Source organism: Typha angustifolia, chromosome 3 (assembly GCF_048772165.1).
Source record: "Typha angustifolia cultivar Huaian chromosome 3, ASM4877216v1, whole genome shotgun sequence".
NCBI lineage: Eukaryota > Viridiplantae > Streptophyta > Magnoliopsida > Poales > Typhaceae > Typha > Typha angustifolia.
This window is the reverse complement of record NC_133241.1, coordinates 4,025,707-4,048,816: the sequence shown is the minus strand read 5'-3', so window position 1 is coordinate 4,048,816 and position 23,110 is coordinate 4,025,707. Positions and strand designations below refer to the sequence as shown.

The 23,110-nt window shown below is 36.3% G+C and overlaps 2 protein-coding genes across 3 annotated transcripts in view; one reads left to right on the top strand and one right to left on the bottom strand.

Annotated features, from left to right (window-relative positions):
* Positions 1–19,658, bottom strand: part of LOC140758333 (F-box/WD-40 repeat-containing protein At3g52030-like) — a 39,156-nt gene extending 19,498 nt beyond the window's left edge. The window contains exons 1-6 of one of the 2 annotated variants that reach the window (XM_073094447.1): positions 19,463–19,658; positions 16,601–16,798; positions 15,042–15,096; positions 5,972–6,070; positions 3,866–3,969; positions 2,430–2,519 (exon numbers count right to left, since the gene is read on the bottom strand). In XM_073094447.1, coding sequence (XP_072950548.1) covers positions 2,430–2,519; positions 3,866–3,969; positions 5,972–6,070; positions 15,042–15,096; positions 16,601–16,798; positions 19,463–19,614 — 698 coding nt within the window. In that variant the 5' untranslated portion in view covers positions 19,615–19,658. The remainder of the gene's footprint in view (positions 1–2,429; positions 2,520–3,865; positions 3,970–5,971; positions 6,071–15,041; positions 15,097–16,600; positions 16,799–19,462) is intronic. The other variant, XM_073094446.1, reaches the window with a different exon arrangement.
* Positions 11,542–13,008, top strand: LOC140758191 (uncharacterized). The gene is made up of 3 exons (XM_073094278.1): positions 11,542–11,985; positions 12,076–12,206; positions 12,310–13,008. Exons 1-3 carry the CDS (start codon positions 11,562–11,564, stop codon positions 13,006–13,008), a joined length of 1,254 nt encoding a protein of 417 aa, XP_072950379.1. The 5' UTR covers positions 11,542–11,561.
* Positions 19,659–23,110: the final 3,452 nt, after the last annotated feature.

Below are 23,110 nucleotides of genomic sequence, written 5' to 3'. Positions count from 1 at the left end.
ATCCACATCAACTAGAAGTTACCTCGAGATGACGCTCGAGACTTTTCTTCATAGCTGATCCGATTAGGGTCATCAGATGGTATCACCCTGTGATCAACACACTCTGTATTTTCTTCTAACCATTGAGAGAAGTTAGAGTCATCTAGGAAATTTTCTCATTCATCCTAGGACTGTTCTCTAATCCCGCTAGAGTCATCTAAGAAAGTCACCGCAGTGATCTAATTTAGGACTTTTCCCTGGACTTCCAGATAGACTTGAGTCACCACGGAAACTCGCAAGCGATTTATACCGAGACTGTTCTCTAAGTCGTACCAATACTAGTCTCATCTTTCTTTTCACAAATTCCAATATTTGCACGAAGTATGGTGATGCACTGAGTATAATGATTAAATGCACACAGAAAATATAACAATTAAATTTTCACACATACTGATAAAATAAATAGATTTGCACAAATAAATTGTAACTATTAAATTTTTCCACGTAAGGATGAATAAATAATTTGCACACAGAAAATTTACATGGTTTGACAAAGGTACAAAATATAATAAAATAAATGTGAGTGAACCCACTCACCTGAGTTTAAGACAACCGAAATCTTAAATCTCTAGCTCACGTGCTAAAAATCACCACCTTTAATAATAAATAACAATAACATTTTTAATTAAAAAAATATTAAAATTTTTTTCTACAATTTAACTCAAAAATTATTAATTTTGAGCCAAAATAAGCCCAAATCAGTTGGGTTGGGCTGCAGTTGGCCCGCAGCCCACCCAACTAACACCTAAATGGATTGGGCCCAAGGCCCAATCCAATTAACCAATGGAACCGGGTCGGGTTCCTTGGATTCGGATCCAACTCGACCCGAATCCAAAAATTAAAAGGGAGAAGACCAGACTCGGTTGCAGAAGGCAACCGTGGCGCAAGGCCAACGGCTTGGAGCCCTTGAGCACGAACAGCAACAACCTGAAGCCGCCGGCCGGTGTGAGTTGCCGGCGAAACCGACATCCCACAAATTTAGGTATTTTCGTTATACCCTATTAATCTTTAATTAACTTTGAGGGGGTGGGAGAAGGCTTACCAAGGAGTCACGTGGTGGTCTCCGATGGCTCCGGCAGGCCGATTCCACGACGTGACTCCATCGATAAAGGAGGAAGAAAGCGAAAGAAGGGAGGCAGAAGAGAGAGAAGGGGCTGAGGTGGTTAAGCAGAGGGAATAAATTTAGGGTTAAGCAGGTGTACCTTGCTCTCTCAACCCCTAAAATTTTTTTTTCTTTTTTTTCTGGTTCTTACAGCCGCTCCGCCGCCGCAAGGACCACCTAGAGGTTAACTGTCGGTGGCCCACAACCTTGCCCAGCTATTGCCCATGCCCATGCAGCCCACAACGACGCCCTTAGGCCGAAATCTAATTTCAGCCCTAGGGTTAGGTTTTTAGGTATTGAGTGGGAGAGATAAACTACACGTATCTCGAGGCGTGCTAAATTTTTGCGATCCGATTCGATCAACTTGCGCTAACTAGTTGGGAGGCCATGAGCATGACTTAGAGCTTGAGGATAATTGGTGGAACGAACCGATGGGCCCGCGCTATCGGACTAAGTTGTATCTACATGCAAACTCGTAGGCCAATGAGCATGACGTAAATCAGAAAATCTAGCTTGCGTACTAGTCACTTTAAGAGTAAGGTGTCAAAAGTGTGGTAGATTATTACAATCTAACCATATGGGTTAAGTCAAGTTGAGTCAAATTAGTTAGTTAGCTTTATCTTATTAATTTGAATTTTAAATAAATCGAATAATCCGCATGTGGAACCGATCCGCTAGAAATTTTTACTCCTATAAATAGGAGTGGACATGTGTTAATAATAATCATCGAAGGAATCTAAGTTTAGCCAAGTTAATATTTTTGTCCTTATTTTTTACCATAATCATTAGATCGCCTTTATCTTTCTAGGAGTAGATCATAGTCGTAGAAGCATTCCGATTTTCTAAACCCTAGCCATCTTCTTCCACCAGCAGCCACCCTACCTTACGGTCGTCCACCACCACACTTGGCCGTCTGCCACCTTCTGACAACCACCGCAACGTCGGTTAATTACTATTCTGCCCCATTTTATTATTATCTTTTCATCCAGATATCGGATTCTCGTGAAACTAGATCCATTAGAACCTTAACTTTCGAGGCTACGTCCATATAAATTTTCACAATTTTCTTACGTCCAAATCGGTCCGAATCTAGTTCATAACATCATCTCTTGTCTATATCTTTTCTACAAACATGTAGTATTATTTAACATATTATGATATGAGTGTTTTCCCACAGTAAACTAGAAGGAAAGAACATGCTAAAGATAACTTAGTGATCAATAACTAGTGAAATCCAATTTGAGACCATCATAATGGCCTGCCAAATACCTATTTTTATAGTACATACCTAATAATTCTTGAGCAACTCCGGCTATACATATCAAATACATGGGTTCTTCCGTCCTCACAACCGATCACAACCTCCGGATCAACGTAACTGAACAAAAAACAGAAAAGAAAAGGTAACAATAAGAGTGATTAAAATATTAGTAAATGGAACACATGGATGAGAAAATAATATTATTAGGACAAAACTTATATAGCAAACATACATAAACATGCAGAACATATTAGAACCATAGATTGTCATTCCAATCAGCAAGGACAGCACAGTTAGACAGATAAACAATGCCAATCAATTACCGACACTGTAAAAAAGTTCTAGGAGCTTTCGATACTTTTAGTTCAAATGGAAGTCAAATTAAAGTTATTCTATTGGGATGAACCATGAATTTGAAGGAGAGTGAAATTAGGATTTCAAGCCACTTAACTTTTTGATGAATAAGTTAGAGATGTGGTTAAATGGTTACCATCTACATGCTACAAAAATATAATAAAACATAATCATCCATAGGTATATATTTTATTTGTAGAGACTTGTATCTATATTATATATTATAAATATAATAGATACCTGATGTATCCTCGTATTTCAAGATTTGTTGTATTGACATATCCATATCCTGTTGTATCCGTATATCATATCCAAATCCATGTATCTAAGCATCCTAAAGAGTTAACAACATTGTAAGACCTAGTACATCTGACGCTGCAACCTAATTGAACCTAAATAAAGAAGATTTTCTGTCAGAAATAGTTATAGTATTTATACTTTATATATTTACTTCACTGGAAGTAAAATAATGCATAATTAACATTTAGCTGCAAATGCCAATCAACAATGGCATTGTAGCATATTTACTTTGTACACAGTCAATCCAAGACTTAGAATATTTAATCAAATAAGAGAAGAAGAGTTTAATGGATGAGTAGAAAATTAAATAGCATTGAACAAACAAAATGGCGATAAGGCCCATATAAGGAATATCCTTCTGAATCATTTTATTGCAAAGTCATGCAAATGATGATATACAGAAAAAAGAATACAAACAGGATCATAATAATCTAATGGGAATAATATATATGCAATAAAGTAAATGCTCGGCGTAACCAGTGTCAAGATCCGAATTCACCAGAGGGGTCAATTACCTCAATTTAGAACCTTGAGACGATAAAACCATATTGAAATATCCAACAAATCCCAACATAATTACAATTGCTCAGAAGTGTTCTTTTAAATTGAAGCCCTACTTCTCTCCAAAATTTCAAATTGCTGAAGTGTCTAAAACTGGCATGTTCTATAATATGCTATTTCCATCCTAAAACCCTTGAACAGTATTTTCCTTACCACATTACACAATTACTTGCAAAGAAAGAAAAATACTTTGTTACAGTAAACTGAAGAAAAGCAGCAATTCCAAAAAGAGCAATCACGATGCTCACCTCATGCATAAACAACGAGTGAAGATACCTTGACGTGATTGAAATATACCCTTTTTCCCATCACGTCTCCATATGCAAAGTTGGGAACTAGTCAAACCAACAATCTAAAAAATGAAGAAAGAATTACATATCATAATGGTTATAAAATGATATTTTGACGCTTAATCTTGAACCATTAGAACTAATTCATACAAAGGATACATGTCCATAATGGACAGCGCCAGCTTGCATGCAAGGGCTCTAGATCCCAAACAAATTTCACTAGGTTTCTAGGGCCTGCTGTAGGCTATATTAGACTCTACAGCCCTATGCAGGACCCCGGGCACCGTTGATTACCTACAAGGACTAGAATCCTTACATGCATCCTGTAGGGAACCCTAGATCCTGGAGAAAACAATGCATGGGGCTCTAGGATTTGAGCCATGAAAGTATATCACACCTCAGCCAAAATCTTGTCAGCAGGTCATTGGCACAACACTTGCCAAACAAGCAAAATGACACCCAAAAAGTAATTCATTGCTTCATACATCTTGGGTATGTGAAGAGTACACTTGTAATAAACTTGAAATTACAATTGTTCGTTTAAGATAGAATAATATGTAAGGCAGCACATGGAAAATTTCACAAGTGTGTATACACTACACAAATATAATTTTTATTTATTTGTTATCCTGTTATCACATATGTGCATTTCAAGTAATCAAATAGCATATGGAAATAACATCTTAAAATATAGACACATTGGAGTTATCCTAATTAGGTGTAAATGTTATTATAGTCTACGACAATTTATCTTTAATGACAATTTGATGCAAGACAAAATAACTCTTAACACCAAGATGTAGGACAACTTAGGGTTTGTACATATATGTGTATCAAGTTTGCAACCTTTCCAATTGATTTCATCGAACATTATCAAAAGTTGCAGCATGAAAGACTTGTTCTCACAGGGAATCAATCAGATCCATGGAGATAACTTGACTCGATCACCTTAATGTTGGGAGAAGAAAGAGAAGTGAAAAGACAGCAAAATATAGATAATTTTCAGATTTCTATATTTTTGTGAGGATATTTATGATTTAGGTTTCACAATTGGCTTTAACGACAACTATCTCATGTTTACAAAGAGGGACGAGCAGGGTTTTCTTGCAGTAAATACAGAAAAGCAGTAATAGAAAGATTCATCCAACAGGAAGGGGTCAAATAGAACACTAAGCAAATTTAGAACTAGCCAGATCTGATCTATGTTGCTCAGATCAAGCAGAAGAACATGAAAACAATAAGAATAGGTAACCAAATACAGAGCAAGAAGAAAAAAAGGTACAGGAAGAAAGAGAAAAGGATATCTGTCAGAACCAGAAAAAAAAAAATTTTGGGGGTTGAGAGAGGAGCGTGCATGTGCTCTGCACGTGCAGCCCCTCCCCTTTTCCTCTCCGGCACGCGACAAGACGTGGAAAAGAAGGGATTTCATCTAATCCAAATAGGATTAGATTTGATCCTCTTCTAATCTATAAATTTAACCCTAATCCTCTCTCTCTCCTCAACCCCCCCAGCCTTCTTTTCCTCCATCGTTTTCTTTCTTTTCTCATCGTCGGAGTCGGAGTCGTCACTGTGGGATTGAATCGTTGGAGGAAATTGGGACCACCACACTCCTCTCTGGTGAGCCCTCTCTCATCCCTCTAGTTTAATTTAAATTTAAAAAGACAGATTAGAAATACCTAATTCGTGGAATTCGACCTCGTCGGCAAATCAGGCCGGCTGGCGGCTTCGGGTCACAGTCACATCGTCACCGAAAGAGCTGGGGGGGTTGAGGAGAGAGGATTAGGGTTAATTTATAGATTAGAAGAGGATTAAATCTAATCCGATTCGGATTAGATGAAATTACCCCTTATCAGCGCCTCGACGCGTGCTGGAGAGGGAGAAGGGAGGGGCTGCACGTGCAGAGCACGTGCACCCTCCTCTCTCAACCCCTATTTTTTTTTTTTTTGGTTCTGACAGGCCATACCAAGAATAAATGCTAAGTAATGATGTAAGAATGTACAATCATAAGAAACAGGTATAAGTAAAATATAATAGACAAAATCTTGCATCAGATAACAAAGTTACCTTATTCTCATCAAAATTAAAATCAACTAACGGGCTCATATCTGGAGCACAATACTCATCCACATATTTGCAACTTTCTGCAGACCACAGCCGGAGAACCTAGCGCAATTCCAACAGAAAAATACGAGAAAACATGAGCTGCCATGGAGAAAACAACTTGAAGATGTCTTCACTAAACAACAAAAAGTGATCGGACAATATTAAACCAAAGCATATGACTACCATGTCCAAATTATATGAGTCCATATAATTCCAACAAAATGATGAAACAATATGAACCAAAACCATGAAAATGAATTGAACTCAAAAATACTATAGATGTTTAGAAATCAAACTACAAGTATATCAGAAGATCATTGTGTAAATACAGAGTAAATTCACAAGTGTGCAATATGTGTCGCATATTATAATGCAACATGATTTGAGCAACGTATACCTCAATTTTATGAAATACATTATTTGGGCACGCATGCGTGTGAGATAAGCACAGTAGATAAAGCTCACACAGCATGCAAGAAAGAAATAAAGATACCGGATGGAAGGCAGCCACCTCTAATTGAATATAGGGAACTTAAACAAGTTCAATGTCAAGCAGGAATTATTAGGAGAGAACTTCTTGTGCAGCAGTAAGGTTCCTCATTCCGTGCTTTGCATGTCTCTTTCTTTTTAAATTTATAAAAACTGTAATATACTTCATGGATCTTCTGGAAGATAGCACCAAGGACTAGGATCTATAAGAACATTTCTGCAAAACAATTTCTTACATCTTGTAGAACATTCTAGTTAAAGAATCAAGTTCAGTGTTCCAAACATGATACTGAAGAGAGTATTAATAAGGCTTCGTGCATCTCAAGCATATTGAGATGCATGACCGGTCATGATTCCTATTTTGGATCGTGACAAACCAGTTAGTCAAACCCACCCTCGAAGCCTCCACCTTCACAGCAGCAACCACGCCAAGGTCCCAGTATCGAGATGGAGATCGGTATCGACTGTCATGAAAAACGATGCGTATCAGCCGTATCGGCCATTCGTATTGGATTGGACTATTTTTTTTAATTACATAAATTCTAAATATTATTTAAAAATGCAGAAAAATTTAGATGAATAGTGTAATGAAATCAACTGAATTGAGACATTTAAACAGTATTGGAATGAATTCAGTTATACACTGATATATGATGGGTGAAGTACACAAAACAGAAGAAATATAATTAATTTCTTAGAGTACTCGGGCATGGGGACAATATTTCTGAAGTTTGTGGATGCTAGTGCTCATTTCAAAAATGCAAATTATATTTGTCATTTGATGGATAAGGTGGTATAAGAAAGTGAAAAAAGAATAGTCCAAATGGTTATTGATAATTAGGCCAATTATAAAGCTGCTGGAAATTTTCTTATTATTAAAAGACCTCATTTATATTGGATGTCATATGTTTCACATTGTATTGATCTAATATTAAAAGATATTACAAAAGAGCCTGAAATTAACAGTCATACATGAAAGTCAGAGGTTGACAAATTTTATATATAACCATAGTTGAATTCTTAATTACTTCGGTAGATGACTAATGATAGGGAGATCATTAGATCCGGCGTCACTAGATTTGTCACTCATTTTTTAGCCTTGGAGAGCATCATACACTATAAGGATAATATTATATGAATGTTTACATCACAAGAGTAGTCTATAAAAATTAAGAATATGAAACCTAAAAATAAATCTTTAGGTGAAATTTAAAAACTATAGCTCTTGGAAATATATTTTGAAATTATATTATAATTACCACCATAGTATTTGAGCCTCTTGTCAAAGTATTATAACTTGTAAACAGTGATGTCAAGTTTGAGATGGGTTTCTTATTGGGAGAACCCACGACGAGGGCAGAGACTGGTGCGAGTCGTTCAGTAGTGAGAGATAGTATACCTACCAGTACTAGTCACAATCCTGATGATACACCTGGTGGTGAGATCGTCCCATCTACATTTATTGAAAAAAGTCAAAGAGGCATAAGGATTGAAGACAGAGAAACTGAGGATGTATATACATATCAGCAATGTCGTCATAAGAATGTTGCTTCCTATGATTATGGTATATCGAATATTTATTGTTTGGAGCCATCACAAGATCCATATGCTAGTTATTATCCTCAGTATCATTAGTATTCTCAGGCACAAGATCCAAATGCCGGTTATTATCCTTCTCAGATGCAAGTCACATAACAAGATCCATACAATGACTAGTATGATGGAATCACTTTTTAGAGCATCAGGTCTCAGGCATCATTATTTACAAACTTATGGTGATTATGAGGAATGAAGACTATAAAAATTTACAAGAACCAGCTCGGTATTCATCAAAGTTTTAAATTTTGAGTAAGTTAATATATTTTTTAAGTTTTTAGACTTCAAATGTGAGCAATTTTTGTTTTCTTTTTTTTCTACATTTTTCGCATTTTTCTACATTTTTTAAAAAATATTTAGAATTTTATGTAATTAAAAGATAATCCGATCCGATACGAACGGTCGATAAGTATCATTTTTCCGAAAGGCCGATTCCGATCCCGATAATGGGAAACTTGCCACCGGTGCTTCTTATTATCTCTTCTTCTCTTCTATGTATATTTCTGCTCTCTTTTATTGCCCTCCTCATCTGTCTCTCCACCTCATCCTCCCCACTCTGCTCACTGCTATCATCATCAATGTGTACAGGATTATGCATCAATTCTTTACGAACTATTGACTCTCTCTGTTGTGTAGATTGTTTATCCTTCTTTTTACCAATCAGATAAGCCAACATCTGCTTTCTAACTTCTAAGGGCGCTTGAGTGCAAACTGTTATATTTTCTTGTCTTTTAGCTAAATGTTCTTTCAAACGGCTAACACCACCACTCATTTCTTTTCCACACCAGTTGCATTTAACACGTCTTTTACCTTACCCAATGGTGTTACAATGTTGCCATCTAATGTCGGTATTATATGACTTCTCTTTTAAAGCCATTGATATTTTCTCTATAGCTAAAATCATAAACAAAAATTAAAAATAAAATATAAAATAATTTAAAATTTACGAAAATAAAAGTATATAACCCTCAATTTTTTCCTATTTTTTTCTTTACTTCCTTTCAGTTTCTACCCCTTTCAGCCTCTCTCAGCCTCTCAAGTTCACAGCAGCACCTAAGCAGCAGTAGTGCTGGTGTTGCTGCTGAGCAACAATAACACTACTCAGCAGCAGGTGTACAGCAACAGCAGATGTGCAGCAGCAGGTGTGGTGAAGTAGCAATAGCAGTAGGTGCGTAATTAAAAAAATGAGAAAGAAAGAAATTAGAAACTGAAACAAAAAACTCATCCGAAGGTCGAGGTCGTCGAATCTTCATCGAAGAACATCGCCGGAGGTCGAGGTCACCGAAGATTTACTCAGTCGCCGGTGAGAAAGAGAGACAGAAAAAAAAAGATAAAGAGAAAGAAAGAAGAGAGAGAGAGAGGCAGGTGCGTGGGTTATTGATGTCCCCCGGGTCAGATTCGACCCGTTCCCACCCGTTTCGGTCGGGATCGACCAAAACCCTAGCTGAAACCAGCCAGGCCAATCCCGATCCGTTTCAACCGATCCCACTCGGGATCAGCCAAAACTGGGAACCTTAAACCACGCTCCTAAGCCTCTACTAACCTAGTCACAACCCTCATCGAGCTACCATTGCCGCCACCACCAGCCCGATCACGACAAAAAATCATCTTCATAATATTCTATCCATAGTTCTCAGTTTCGGCCGATCCCGATCCCAACCGAAACCAATCGGTTGATTGGTTTTGGTTGGGGTTTCGGCCGTTTCGGCCGAAACGGGTGGGAACGGGTTGGATCCGACCCGGGGGACATCAATAACATCCCCACCTGCCTCTCCTTTTTCTCTCTCTCTTTCTCTCTTTTCCTCTCTTAGTCTCTTTCTCTCTTTTCTTTATTTCTTTCTTTCTCTCTTTCTCACCGATTTCTTACTCTCTTTCTTCCCGGCGACTGAGTAGATCTCCGTCTCTCCGGTGACCTCGACCTCCGGCGACGTTCTCCGACGACCTCGATCTCCGGCGACCTTCGGTAAGTTTTTTTTTTCAGTTTTTTAATTTTTTCTCCCCTGCTGCTGCTCACTGCTGCAGCAGCACCTTGCTGCTGCACCTGCTGCTGCAGCAGCTGCTCTGCTGCAGCAGTAGGTTCTCTGCGGCTGTAGTTTGCAGCAGCAGCAAGCTGCAGGTGCTGCTTATGGCTTTATGCAATTATGCCTTATTTTCAAATTATTTTATATTTTATTTTGATTTTTGTTTATGTTTTTTAGTTGCAGTCTTGTAGAGCTAAAATATCAATGGCTTCAAAAGAGAAGTTATATGATACCGATATTGGGTGGCAACATTGTAGCATTATTGGGCAAGATAAAAGGCGCGTTAAATGCAACTGGTGTGGAAAGGAAATGAGTGGTGGTGTCAGTCGTTTGAAAGAACATTTAGCTGGAAGACAAGGAAATATAGCAGCTTGCACTCAAGTGTCTTTGGAAGTTGGAAAACAGATGTTGGCTCATTTAATTGGCAAAAAGAAGGATAAACAATCTGCACAACAAAGAGAGTCAATGATTCGTGAAGAATTGATGCATAATCCTGTACAGATTGATAATGATAGCAGTGAGCAAAGTGAGGAGGATGAGGAGGAGAGACAAATGAGGAGGGCAATGAAAGAGAGCAGAAATATGCATAGAGAAGAGGAAGAGATGAGAAGAAGCACTGGTAGTAACTTTCAGAGATCTAGATCAGTTAATATACGAGGAGAGAGAGAATATGGGGGCAGCAGTTCTACCCATAGGACTCCTGGTGTTACAGCAGAGTCTGAAAATATTGGACCAATGGATACATATCTTCAGAAAAAAAGGGGTCGTACACAGACTTCAATCAAGACAGCTTTCAAAGGAATTAAAAATACAAAGAAACACATTGGTAGAGCTATCTCTAAATTTTTCTTCTACAATCATATTCCTTTCAATGTAGCTGATAGCCCTTACTATCACACTATGGTGGATGCTATACAATCAGTAGGGCCTGGTGTTCCCCCTCCTGGTTCAAATGATATTGCTACTAAATATCTTGACTCAGAGGTAAATGAACTTCATACTTATATTGAGACATTTAAACGGTATTGGGATGAATTTGGTTGTACACTGATGTGTGATGAGTGGAGTACACAAAACAGAAGAAATATAATTAATTTCTTAGTGTACTCTGGCATGGGGATAATATTTTTGAAGTCTGTGGATGCTACTACTCATTTCAAAAATGCAAATTATATTTGTCAATTGATAGATGAGGTGGTATAAGAAATCGATGTAAAAAGAGTAGTCCAAGTGGTTACTGATAATGGGCAAATTATAAAGCTGCTGAAAATTTACTAATGATTAAAAGACCTCATTTATATTGGACGCCATGTGCTGCACATTGTATTGATCTGATGTTAGAGGATATTGCAAAAGAACCTGAAATTGATATGATCATACGTGAAGGTCAGAGATTAACAAATTTTATATATAATCATGGTTGGGTTCTTAATTTACTCAGGCAGATGACTGGTGGTAGGGAGATCATCAGACCCGGCGTCACTAGATTTGCCACTCACTTTTTAGCCTTGGAGAGCATCATGCGCTACAAGGATGATATTATACGGATGTTTACATCACAGGAGTGGTCTATGAAAATTAAGAATATGAAACCTAAAGATAAATCTTTAGGTGAAACTTTGAAAAATATGGCTCTTGCAAATACATTTTGGGATAATATTACAATTACCACCGCAGTATTTGAGCCTCTTGTCAAAGTATTAAGACTTGTAGACAGTGATGACAAGTCTGAGATGGGTTTCTTATATGAGGCAATGGACATAGCTAAAGAATCAATAAAAAAAAATGTGGGCCAAAGTTATAAGAAGTGGTGGAAGATGATTGATTCTAGATGGAATAAACAACTACATAGAGATATACACGCTGCTGGTAAGCATGCTTTTAAGTTTTAAGTTTTAATTTACTTTTATTTATGAATATTTAAAAATTTGAATGCTTACAATTTTTAAATTTTTACAGGGTATTTTCTTAATCCAAGATTTCAATTCTCTAAAAATGTCAATAATGATAGTGAAGTCTTGTTGGGGGTTAGAAAGGTAATCAGCAAGCTTGAGCCCGATATTCATAAACAAATCCTGTGCGATAAAGAAGTAAGTTATGATTCAATTAAATAATTTTATTATTATTTGTTTCAAGTTTTAACTTTCAATAATCAATATAATCAATAAGCTAATAATATATTTCTGATTTCAGATGGAGAGATATAGATTGAGAGCTGGGCAATTCAATACTGCTAAAGTTGCTGCAGCTATATCTCATAACACTCCAGCTGAATGGTGGTCTATTTATGGATGGGAGGAGGCACCAAATTTGACGCCAATAGCAAAAAAGATTTTAAGTCAAACTGTGTCTTCATCACAGTGTGAAAGAAATTGGACTACTTTTTCCTTAATCCACACAAAAACACGCAACCGATTGACAATGGAAAGATTGGAGAAGTTAGTTTTTTGTCATTATAATATGAGATTGAGGGAGAGAAATTTAAGAAGAAAGACAGAAAATGAACAACTGATTGATTTAAATCATGTTTTTGATGAAGAAGACCCCTTGACTCTATGGATCAAAGAAATGGAGGACAAGTTATTAGATGACAGAGATAACCCATGGTTAGATAAAATATTGGGAGAGACCACGACGAGGGCAGAGGCTGGTACGAGTCATAGTCCTGATGATACATATGGTGGTGAGATCGTTCCATCTAAATTTGTTGAGGAAAGTCAAGGAGGCATAAGGAGTGAAGACAGAGAAACTGAGGATATATATACATATCAGCGACGTCGTCATGAGATGCATTTTGGTTCCTATGATTATGGTACATCGAGTATTTATTATTTGGAGCCATCACAAGATCCATATGCTAGTTATTATCCTCAGTATACTCAGTATTCTTAGACACAAGATTCAAATCCTGGTTATTATCCTCCTCAAACGCAAGTCACACAACAAGATCCAAATGCTGGTTATTATCCTCCTCAAACGCAAGTCACACAACAAGATCCATACAATATGACTAGTATGATGGAATTACTTTTTGGAGCATCAGGTCCCAGACATCAATATTTACAAACTTATGGTGATTATGATGATGAAGACTATAGAAATTTACGAGAACCAGCTCGGTATTCAACAAAGTTTTAAATTTTGAGTAAGTTAATACATTTTTTTAAGTTTTTAGACTTCATATGTGAGTAATTTTTGTTTTCTTATTTTTTGTCATTTTTCTAAATTTTTCTGCATTTTTAAATAATATTTAGAATTTTATATAATTAAAAAATAGTCCGATCCGATACGAACGGCCGATACGGCCGATACGTATCGTTTTTCTGGACGGCCGATACCGATCCCGATCCCGATACTGGGAACCTTGATTCTATCAACTAAGGATGCTACTTTTTAATCATATAATTACTTAGTAAATATTTTCAAGTATGATAAATTGCAGCAACAAAATTAATCAATAAAAGACTATTATAAAGCATTATAAATATCCATTGCAACATAGGAATCAATGTGTGGTCAATATGCAACCATTAACAATCAATATACAGTTATTGGTAGTCTATATGCAACTACTGATAATCAATATGTGGGAGCATGTGCATATGCAGTCAATATATAGGTGCAATCGGCCTCATATGCGGTCAAACCGTATATGAGGATCGCATGATGTATTTGCGGGGCAATTGACACACTATCACCACCTATGCTGCTGCATAAGCAGTTTATATGGCCATTTTTCAAAACAATGATCTATTCTCTTTTGCTTTAAAATATTACTATCCCTTGTTTTCTCTCTATTAATCTTCTACCTTTTTCACTTTTTTTATTCATCCCTATCAGAAGGTCCATCATTAGCTCCTAGGAAACCTACTTTGTCCTACATCATCTATCCTCTTTTAAGCATGGTTTGCCAGATCAGCCAATCCAAGCCCGATCCAAACTCTCTCTTTTACTCTTTCTTCTCACTCTCTCTCTTACTCTTTTTCTTTCTTTCCCTTTTTCTTTTTTTTCTCTCCTTACCATAAAACTATTATTTCTCTTACGGAGAGATCTAGCTCCGACGAACTCCGGCAAACATTTTTTAATTTTTTTCTTTATTTCTCTCTCAATTTTTTTCATTTCTTCTAGTCTCTCCCTTTCTCTTCTCTTTTCTTCTTCTTCTTCTTCTTCTTCTTCTTCTTCTTCTTCTTCTTCTTCTTCTTCATTGCACCATGTTTTTTCTTTCATTTGTTTGATATTCTTCCACCTACTCTTTTTCTAATTTCTTCTTTTCAATTTTTATTGCACCATATTTTTCTTTCTTTATTTTCTTATTTTTGGTAAACTTTTTCTAAATTTTTAGAAGTTTTCCTGCACTTTTAAATAATATTTAGAATTTTACGTAATTAAAAAGTCCGATCCGATCCAGACAACCAATACAGCCAATCCGGCCAATACGTATTTTTCAAAAGGCCAATCCCGATCCTGATCTCAATTTTTCAAACCTTGCTTGTAAGTTATAGTAAACTATATACATTTTAGATGTATTAATAAATATATTTATTTAGTGTCAGACCCTAAATGTATTATATCCTATTTCTTTCAATATTTGACGTATCACCTTGTCTGAATAGTGTTGTATCCCATGTCAGTGTCCATGCTTCATAGACTATTACTTTATCAATCTACAATACATGTTTTATAGCTCATTTATTGCAGGGGGAACAATTAAAAAGGACAAAGAATAACATAAATGTTGTTTATAGTGGGAATTTCAAAAAAGTACAAACTATTGTATACCTATATTAACATAACAAAATTGTATGATCAAATAGATGAGATGACAACGTCTTGTGAGTATGGAATAATAAGATTCAGCTTAACAAACCCTTTCATCTAGAACAACAAAATACAATAGATAATTGTAGTTAAAATGTCATGTATACCTTGTCTCCAACTCCAGTTAAAATTGAGCCTCTCTTCATGCGACATATATTAGCCCTATAAAAGAGGATGAAATTATTAAATGGGCAATATTATGCCACTCTGATTCTGTGTTCAAGTAAAGCATAGTAGAAATGGTCTATATTATTCTTTTGAAAAGGAATAAATTGTGTTCGATATGAGACTTTCGTTCTTATACATCTTTGCCTTGAAGAGATTACTACATAGATTAAGAAACTTACAGCAGGGATTTCCTTACTACATTAAATTAAGACACGGATTTCCTTACGGTCGCATACCACGGGCACCAATGCACTAATGGCACACACACAAAACAAGCATGAATTAGGATAGATCTACGTGTCTCTATTAATTGAAGACCTATTCTCCCAAACAAGAAAATCAGCATGGATGGAATATCAGCAAGAAACTCACACTTATTAATGTTTATCCATTATACTATGGTGCTTGAAACCGAGAACTGCTCGCTCTTATCCTAGCTCCTCACTGGCATTTGCCCACTACTACTATGAAGAACCCCAAATGCTATACGGAACATGTCAATATTTTGGAAATCTCAATCTAGTTATCAATTGGACTTGCTCAAGTTTGTCTACTCCATATCCAACATAACCCGATTGTCACTCTTAGATAAGGATTGCCAACTATGTCCATTTTGCAAAAAACATCTCGAAACCTTAAAACAGGGTGTGCCACAACTGGTTTATGATCGATCTCACGGATATTTCAAGACAAAGGGGATGTTTCTTCCCATCTTCCTCTCCCATTAGCCATTAGCTTTTGATAATAGTTTTGCCTTTGTAAACCTATAGTTTTCTTTTTATTTTGTTTTCTCTCCTTGGTTTTTTTCCCTTTGTGGTTTCTTTGTATTTCATGGTCTTAATGAGATGTAACTAGCCTAGCCTCACTCATTCTCAAAAGTCAAAAATGAAAAATATGAAAATATTTATAATAACTGGCGCAGTGGAGATTGTAAAAGAGTATGGGGATCAAACATAAGAAATTAGGTTATTTTGTTATTTAAGACCCTCAACTTCAGTTTAGTTTCATTACAAGGAAAAAATGACAATATAGTACTTGGAAACAAATCACATATTTCTAGATATACAAGAACGCACCTGCACTCATGCACAATATACTAATTTAATAGCAATTCTACAAAATTCTTGAAGAACCACTATGACATATAATAGGACATCCATCTAACAATATAAAACAGATGACATGAAGAATTTCCCTTCTGCCCTGATAAGGGTCAAATCTGATACCTACATCTAACTTATACATCTGCTTTTGTATTGCTACTAAATTTATGAAGCTTATAGACTTTATGGAAGTGCTAGCAGACAGCACTTGCACAAGCTCATAGAAATGTGTATACATACATTAAGACTAGCATAATAAGTTGGAACAAGACATAAAACAAACAAATACAAAATTCTTTTATGCAACTTCCAGACTGACCTAAATTACTTATAAAGTTACTAATGAGGATATAAAATTGCATTTACTTGAGAGATGATAATAAAGAGGAGCATACCTTACACGATGACCATCCCACTGATGAACTTCAGTGGAGCCACTAAGAAAGGCTGATCTGTGTTCATCCATGGCTAGGTCCTCTAGATACTTCTTCATTAATGTTTCTGATGGAACCGACACATTAGAGCTACTAACATGTGGATTCCTTTTGTAATATAGATCCCTCATCAAACAAGATGTGTAGATGATCCTGTTCCTAATGATTAAAATTAAAAAGAAATTATATATATTTGATTTATTAACAAATCTGCAAATGCATCTAAAGAGGTTTCTTTCTCTGTGAAATGATGCAGATTAATAAGATGTACAATTGTACATACAAAGGCTCATATTACCCTTTTAAGCAAAACGATATAGGATCAGAAATATTAGTGGAATACCAAGTAGCAGTGTCAACATGTTGATGTACTAGACATTTTTTAAAATCTCACAGATTGACAAGGGCATAGCGATAAGTTCTTTTTGTTGCATGAAGAACTGAGATAAGGTTTGCTATCCATTCCTTAAGCCAACCAGTCATTAGGATATGTCGCTTTGAAGAACGATACATTAATGCATGTTAATTTGACTTATTGAAGAACGATACACCAATTGAACAACAACCAAATGTACAGCAAGACGTTGTTGAAGATGTACTTGATGTCAAAGGTCATGTTGAGAAGAGGCAACAAGTGTAGGTGGTACATGGTTAAATGATTGGGTAAACCTGCTCTTACTAGTATATAGATTGTTGAAAAAGAGTTGAAGAAATTGATCTTGAGATGTGCAATGAGACTAGTAAGGTTTCTTCATCAAAGTCAGGCTTTTCTATCTAAGAGGAATTGATACTAAAGAATAATCTAAATCTAATGTATGCTTATTTTATTAAGTTTTTCAATATTTTTAAAATAGATAAAAGGATCATATGACTAGCATGTGATTCTTAATGAAATTGGATGACTAAGTTTTATCTGATCTTTGCAGATGAAATTGTAGGATGCTAAAGCTAATGCATATAGCCTCTGGGCCCTCGTCATGTATTATAGCAACTATTCTGAATTTTCATATCATGCCTGTAGATTTGAGGTTTTCTAGAGCTTAGCTGATTTTTATCATTCCTACCACGTATACAACACTCTCTATACTATTATTTGTCCTTTGACATATTTTCTCCACCTTGCTATGTTATATATAAAGGCAACATTGTACCTGTAATTGATAGTCCTCTGATTATCAATATTAAGTTCACAAACATCTACATATTTAATTAAGAACCTTAAATTCTCTTGGACATGGTAAGCCAAACTTTTCATCAAAAGTTGAAGGGAATTACCTTAAAGAATTTCCAACATGGAATACCAAGAGTACTATTCTAATAGGAAAGAGCATCAGTTTGTGTAAAACTGGTCTTAGATGTTCTTACACTCTCTCAATGTGTTGATGGCCGTTGGTTAAACTCTCTCAATAGTTCTTAGAAGTTACTTCTTCCTTCAAGTTCACCAAAGAACTATTGGAAATTGCATTTCCGAAGCTTATAGATCATTGGATCTATTTAAATTGTCCTTGACAAGGTCTTAAGAAACAACTAGCTAAGAGAGGTGTCGTCATCCAAGTAAAAAGAAATGACAACTCTCATTGATTCCCTTCATGCTTCGAGGGGAAGTAGAGGAAATTTGACATTCACAGAGCTTTACCTTTCTTAAGTCTTCGTCTTGTTTTCATTCACTTATTAAACAAGGGAATTGAGTGAGAAAGCTCTCTCTAACAGCATAGCGAGAAAGCTTAAAAGCCTTTAAGTCATTCATGTGGTAGATTTCTAACTTCATGACTCACATTAATGACTTGTGACAACAATTAATTTTGTGCGATAAAATGCAGCAGCTTTTTGTATGTTTTCTTTAGTTGCTTAAATGTGGTATAAGACGCACATATATAGACAAAAATTGTTTGATCAATGAATAAGAGAATTATGTTTATTGATGGAATTTAAGGGTTGTGTACGTGATATGCATGGCCATCATACATGCTAAGTGGATGTGGAAATGGTAACAATTGTTTTCACTTTTGATAACCCAGAATAAATATTTAATCGACCATTTTCTTTCTCAAAAAGAGAATAAATTAGCTGCAAAAACTACGTGTAGACCATAACTTCAATATGTCTATTGACTTCCACTAATAACAGGTCCTACAACTCAGCAAATGTGTTAAGCATGCCAATTAGCTTTCATTAATATTTATTCCTAAAGAATGGCAAGATTATCCATGCGGATATTGCATGCAGTGAAGACCAAGACAAATTGTATGAAACCAGATAAATACAACTTTTATTTTGAACAACATGTTTAAACCATATCAACAAATTCTTATATATTTGAAGCCAAAGGTTGAATTCGGGGTTGTGCTTCAGCAAAGAAGAGGATAAAGCCAAGTTTATGCGGATCATTCTACTTCCCGAACAATAAAGGTGATATTTCTAGAGAAATTCATTTATTTGTTTAGCTTATTTCTCTTCCACCATCCTTGTATTTCGAAGATTTTTCATCGTTACACCTTGGAGATGAATAGAGAAGTAGTCAATCATCTCATCTTCTCCAATTGTCTTCACCTCCTGTTACAATCCTATGATCAACTTGAGAAAAGTGAAATATTGATCCTATAAGCACAATTCACTCACAGAAGCTGCCGTTTTCAAAGCTTTCTGCGAACTTAAAAGATCAAAAAGAAAAGGAAAAGAAATTCAAGCATTCACCTCCAAAATTCGGTCCAAACTGAACTACCTAACTTAAAAGAGCTCCTATTTCTCATCAAAAATGTTCCAAACAATCAGGAATCTTAAAGCTAAGAGAAAGGAAAAGAAGAAGGATGGAGGGTGAAGTACCATGATTTGCAGACGGCGGAGCAGCGGACGAGATCGAAATGGTCAAGCAGGGCAAAAATGGCGCAGAGGAGATCGGTGCCAAGCGAATGGACCGGAGCGCCGCTGGCCCCGGCGAGCCGCTGGCCGCCGCCTCTGCTGCTGCTCGCTTCCATGCTTTGGCTCTCTTTGGTACAGCGTTATACGGAGTTGATAGTCTTTGACCAAGATAGGCCTCCTTACAAAATTATTTACATTCTGGTTCACCAATCAAATTTATCATTAGGGTTTCTTTATTTTTTGGGTTATTTGTACCGAAAACTTACTTCCTTCGAATAACCACGATATATTTATCGATATCTTCGAAGATATTAATGTTGTAGGGATGTATGATCTATCACCGTTATTCTGTCGAGCTATATAAATTTTTGAAACGAAGAAAGAGAATAATTTATTTGGGTAAGTTAACATTTTATGTTCATGATTACATTGAACAGGAAAATTACTTTTTACTTACTTTAATGATAACATTCGTAATTTAGCTATAAATTTCGTAATTAAAATATGAATTTAGCTATGAATTTTACAATTAAACAACGAATTTAGCTACAAATTTTGTAATTAAACTATCAATTATCTATGAATTTCATAATTGAACTATGAATATAGTACTACGAATTTAGCTATGAATGTCATAATTGTACAACGAATTTAGTTACGAATTTTATAATTGAACTACAAATTCAGTTACGAGTATCGTAATTTAGCTACAAATTTTCTTAATATTTGATATCGTCATGTTATTAATGTTATTTTAGGACAATCTAGATGATAAATTCTATGAATGAGCACCCACCTATTGTTTCAAATGTTTCAAATGTTCCAAATCCTAGCAATATTAACTTGGATACTTTATGGGCAAGAGGATCGTCTCTTCTCAATCATCCTACTAATCAGCCCTTCAACTTAATGGATAGTATGTACCCGACAGTGAGGTTAATTCTCATGTACGTGATCTTGGTAACATTGTCATAGCAAATGTTATTAATTCCCATGACGATAATAAGAATCTTGATGAAAAATTTTCTATCATTGATTGTATTGATTCGGTCTTTAAATGAGTAAACAGATTGCAATCTTCAAGAAGAATTTTCTATCTTTGATTCTATTAATCCATCTCTAACAGATAAAAATGATGTGCCGACAAACTTGTGCGTCCAATCTTATGGTGATAATCAACATATTTTAAATATTGTTAATGTTAGGTTTTTATTTGTTGGCAATTGTGTACAAAATATTCTAAGTGTATTTTTTTCATGTATATGAGCTTTACACAAGTCTAGAATATCTTTGGTTTGAAGAATTACAAGATTAGTGGAGAAAAGCTGTTGAGTTCACACCGCGTTCACAAACGCGTTCGAACGCGGGTACTACGTTCACACAGACCGAGAGCAGTGTTCACAAAAGCGTTCGAACGCGGGTACTGCGTTCACACAAACCGAGAGCAGCGTTCACAAACGCATTCGAACGCAACCTGAAGAATTCAAGCTGTCGCGTTCGAACGCACTTAGGCCCGTTCGAACTCACCTGAGATTAAGTCAGACCGTTTGAACGCACCCGGGCCGCGTTTGAACACACCTATGAAGTTTGCAATTTATTGGATTTTCATGAGTACGGATAAGACTTGGATTTGGCTCTATCTTGAAGATCATATATAAGGATTGTGATGCCCTATCTCTAGGGTAGTTGAAGAAGCATTATTGAAGGAGACTTCTTGAGGCTACATCGGTTCTTCAACGAACAAGGTTCTTCTCATCTACAAGAATTTAATCTTTCGTCTTAAGGGCTATCTAGACGAAAGATCAATCTCGAGGGCTACTGAGATTGGACTTCAATCACAAGAAGCAGTGAATCGTGGGTTCTAGCGATCAAGACTGAGAGGAACAAAGTCGTTTGGATCGACGGGTTATTTTGTGAGTCAGTCTTGTAACTGCTACTATCATAGTGATTGGTTTTGATCTGAGTTTGGATCCGTGGTTTTTTTCCCGTTTTGGGTTTTTCCACGTTAAAATCTTGGCATTCATCTCTACTTTCGTTCTTAATATTTCTTCGGACTTTTACTTAAGCGAACGAGCGATATCATTGCCTAGTGTTTAGATACATACGTGTGTCTAAGGGTTTTTTTCAGTTAATTATATAGAATCTTATGTACAATATCCTAAAGACAGCACAATATATCACATCAGATGATCTATTTACAAGACGATGTTTTGAAACTCGTTAGTGTTTGCAAAATCACTGAAATTATTTGCTATCAAGCATAGATTTTAATTAAAGCCTATTAAAACTAACCCTCAGAAGATTATTGCCCGATGTAGTTTAAAAAAATGTCTATGAAAGATAAAGGCTATAAAGATAGCAGGTGTTGATACATTCAGGATAAAGTATCTTATTGGACAACACGCATGCTGCAAAGACATATTTGAGAGGGATCATAAGCAATGTATGAGTTTATTCGTACACGATGATGTGTGTGAGCAGGTGCTGAAGAGTATTGAAGCATACACACCGAAGATGATTCAAATTAAAGTACATACACGGCCAAATTCATTATATTATTGGATTATTGATTTTTTGCCTCCTATCTTCTCTCTATTCTCTTTACCCTAATCTCTCTCCTTCCTCTTCACCAACCTTACCACCTCTACCGTTGGCAAGGTCTCACCTAACTTCTAATCTCCTTGTCTATCGAGTCCTCCCTCTTCCTTAAGATCTCGACCACTTCTTTCCCTTCGTCTTTATCCCTTAAACAACATCAACCATCCACCCTCATCTCCATTATCATCCATAACCCTAACGTCCACTCTACTCATCACCACCATCATCATCCGCACTAAATCGTAATTTCATCCCAATTACAGTTCGAATCTGCAAAGAGTGTAAATACAAAAAACGTAAATCAAGAAGTTAAGATCAATTTCACTTAGTTTCATAATTTTATGAATACGGGAGAATATTTGGTAAATATTTTTCCTTAGTTGCGCGGACTACTTCCTACAATAAATTTAAATTTTGAAGGAATCGTTCTGTAGCCCTATCATTAGTATTAGAGCCAACCGAATCTCTGACCTCCATTAATGGTTGAAAAAAAGAAGATGACATCAACAAAGAGACCAATCGAGAGCACACCGATAAGGGAAGACTCAACCCATGATAATCTTAACCGTGAGGCTGATTCCTTTGGAGCGACCACGGCAGGACCGAGCCAACCAACATCCATGGGTGTGAATATGGGCTTGGCGGATGAACTTAGGGTCATGTTCCAAACATTGCTGTAAAGAGTTGACGCAATGCAGAACGATCATAATGCTTTAAAGGAATATGTTATGAATCGATCGGCTTCGTCATCTCCTTGACGACGATTGGTGCCTCAAGAAGGACCAATTATGGGAACACACCGAACCGATACCCCATAGGTCTAGGCGCAACATGTTAGTGTCAATGATCCTTCCTCTTTTACCTATGCATACACATCATCCTCCACCTCCGTTACCAAACCCAAGACCGACAGTGGTGGAACCCGAGAGGCAAGTGGCACCAGTGCGCTTTGTCGTAGAGGAGGATTGGCACTTTAAGGATGAGATTGATCTCTTCGGAGATGGTGATGGACGT

Excerpts from the sequence above, each read along its gene's own strand:
- LOC140758191 (XM_073094278.1), top strand. The coding sequence starts at position 11,562 with ATGACTGGTGGTAGGGAGATCATCAGACCCGGCGTCACTAGATTTGCC. Across the intron at positions 11,986-12,075 it reads TAGAGATATACACGCTGCTG|GGTATTTTCTTAATCCAAGA; the intron begins GTAAGCATGCTT and ends AAATTTTTACAG. Across the intron at positions 12,207-12,309 it reads AAATCCTGTGCGATAAAGAA|ATGGAGAGATATAGATTGAG; the intron begins GTAAGTTATGAT and ends TTCTGATTTCAG.